Source organism: Salmo trutta, unplaced genomic scaffold, assembly GCF_901001165.1.
Source record: "Salmo trutta unplaced genomic scaffold, fSalTru1.1, whole genome shotgun sequence".
In the NCBI taxonomy this organism is placed as follows: domain Eukaryota; kingdom Metazoa; phylum Chordata; class Actinopteri; order Salmoniformes; family Salmonidae; genus Salmo; species Salmo trutta.
Window position 1 is genome coordinate 5,401 of NW_021822660.1, and position 2,223 is coordinate 7,623.

Sequence of the window (2,223 nt, forward strand, 5' to 3'; positions counted from 1 at the left end):
GACGGACAGCCTAGTTCAATAGAGGCCTCGTAGCAGTGTGTGTGTGTGTGTGTGTGTGTGTGTGTGTGTGTGTGTGTGTGTGTGTGTTAGACATGAGAGGCTATAATAGGCAGTGGGTCTGAACCCGTTACAATGAGAGGAGGGTCATTAAAACAGTAATTACAGGGTTGTTAACGAATAAACAACAAACAGGTTTGGAAATGATTGAAATTATGTGAAGGTCTCCAGCTGCAAATGGAGAAAGAGAGACAGATGGAGAGAGAATGGGCGGGGGGTGGGGAGAGACAGAGAGATGGAAAGGTCCCTCATATGCAAAACTCTAGCAATCAGAATACTGTACAGAAATCACAAACTTTAATACAAGTTATCATGTTCTCCTGCATAACTCAGACAACGTGAAGAATATACATAACATTAATTATTGTAGTAAATAGATAATAGTTTCATCTTAATCTCCACCCCAATGTAAGGTGGATATCTCACTGTCAGAGACAGTATTTCTCACTTAGGGAATGTTGGGCCAAGTTCTAGAACATAAGGCCAGGTCCTAGAATCCAAAGAAATATAATACATATATCCTTAGAAACAGAATATATACAGTGTAATAGATATTTATATGTGTTAGGCCAGATTCTGCAGGTTCTACAATGGTAGGCCAGGTTCTAGAATGTTCAGGTTCAAGATTGTCAGGCCAGGTTCTAGAATGTTAGGCCAGGTTCTAGAATGTTAGGCCAGGTTCTGTATGGTCTGTAGTCTGTCTTGGTAGAGAGCGTGGAACAGCTGGGCTAGACTCAGAAAGGGAGCTTCACAGTTCTCCATCTCTTTCTGCAATACAGATGCCATGCACACGCACACACACACACACACACACACACACACACACACACACACACACACACACACACACACACACACACACACACACAGAATGAGAAACATTTTAATCATCGCTTTGTTAGAGGGTATACTGTTTTTGGACTTGGTGTTGGCACTTTGGCTCCAGAAGCCTATGAGCTTGTCTGTTGTGTCCAGGTGTGGGTGCACTCACAGCGGACGTCTCGTGGTACTGCAGCCCCTGGCTTTGGGCCCACTCCTGGGCCACCGAGGTCTCCACCTCCCTCCGCGAGGACAGGTCCGACTTGTTACCCACCAACACACCTGAATGTCACAACAACTCACACACACGCACACAAAGTTGAAAACACACACACACACACACACACACACACACAGAGCACTAAGATCAAGTACCTCCAGATAAAGGGGGTCAGAGCTGAGGTGTGTGGTACCTGGGATGTGCAGACCCTGGCAGTGGGCCCTGACCCTCTCCAGCCAGCGGCCACAGCTACTGAATGACAGCTCACTGCTCACGTCAAACACCAGACACAACACAGACGGCTGGCCCCACTGTAGAGGGATAGAGGGAGGGATGGGGACAGAGGGGGTGAGAGAGGGCGAAAGAGGGGGGAGTGAGAGAGAGAGAGAGATCGAGAGGGGGTGATGGAGGGTGAAAGAGGGGGGTGGAAACATTGAATATTGCATCCATTTAACATTCAGCAAAAGAGAGAGGAAGAGAGAGGGATGAGAGAGGGATGAGAGAGGGAAGAGAGATGTGAAGAGAGAGGGATGAGAGAGGGAAGAGAGAGGAAGAGAGAGGGATGAGGGAAAGTAGTGGATCCTTTGTAACTTTGAAGAGTAGATAGGTAGTGGGCCTCACCAACTTCTCACATGCTTCAACAAAGGTTTCCCTCCCGGCAGAGTCAAAGATGTACAGTTCCTGAGAGGGAGAGAGAAAGAGAGAGAGAGAAACACTGTCAATCATCACAAAGTTATTTTCAGTATGAAAGAACTCCAGATTGATGGCTTCTGTAAAGTGTGGGAGTCAGTCTACGGAGTGGGTACTCACCACACTGTCGCTGGTCTCTGGGATGTTCACTGACTTCACAACCAGTTCCACTCCAGCCGTCTAGAAAACAACCACACAACAACCTAAGCCCAACCATCACACAACAGCCACAACACAACCATCACACAGCAGCCACAACACAACCTAAATCCAACCATCACACAGCAGCCACAACACAACCATCACACAGCAGCCACAACACAACCTAAGTCCAACCATCATCACGCAACAACCTACAACCAGCCATCATCACACAACCACAACGCAACCATCGTAAAATAACCACACAACAACGTAAACCCAATCATCACAAAACA

At 47.2% G+C, this 2,223-nt stretch overlaps 1 protein-coding gene across 1 annotated transcript; it reads right to left on the minus strand.

The window, feature by feature from the left end:
• Positions 1-332: 332 nt before the first annotated feature.
• On the minus strand, positions 333-1,966 carry LOC115183105 (intraflagellar transport protein 27 homolog; the record flags this gene model as incomplete). Its single annotated transcript, XM_029744440.1, has 5 exons — positions 333-825; positions 1,049-1,158; positions 1,290-1,407; positions 1,718-1,777; positions 1,907-1,966. Coding segments are annotated over 5 exons (447 nt in total), but the record flags the coding sequence as incomplete, so codon positions are not given.
• Between the last annotated feature and the right edge of the window lie 257 nt (positions 1,967-2,223).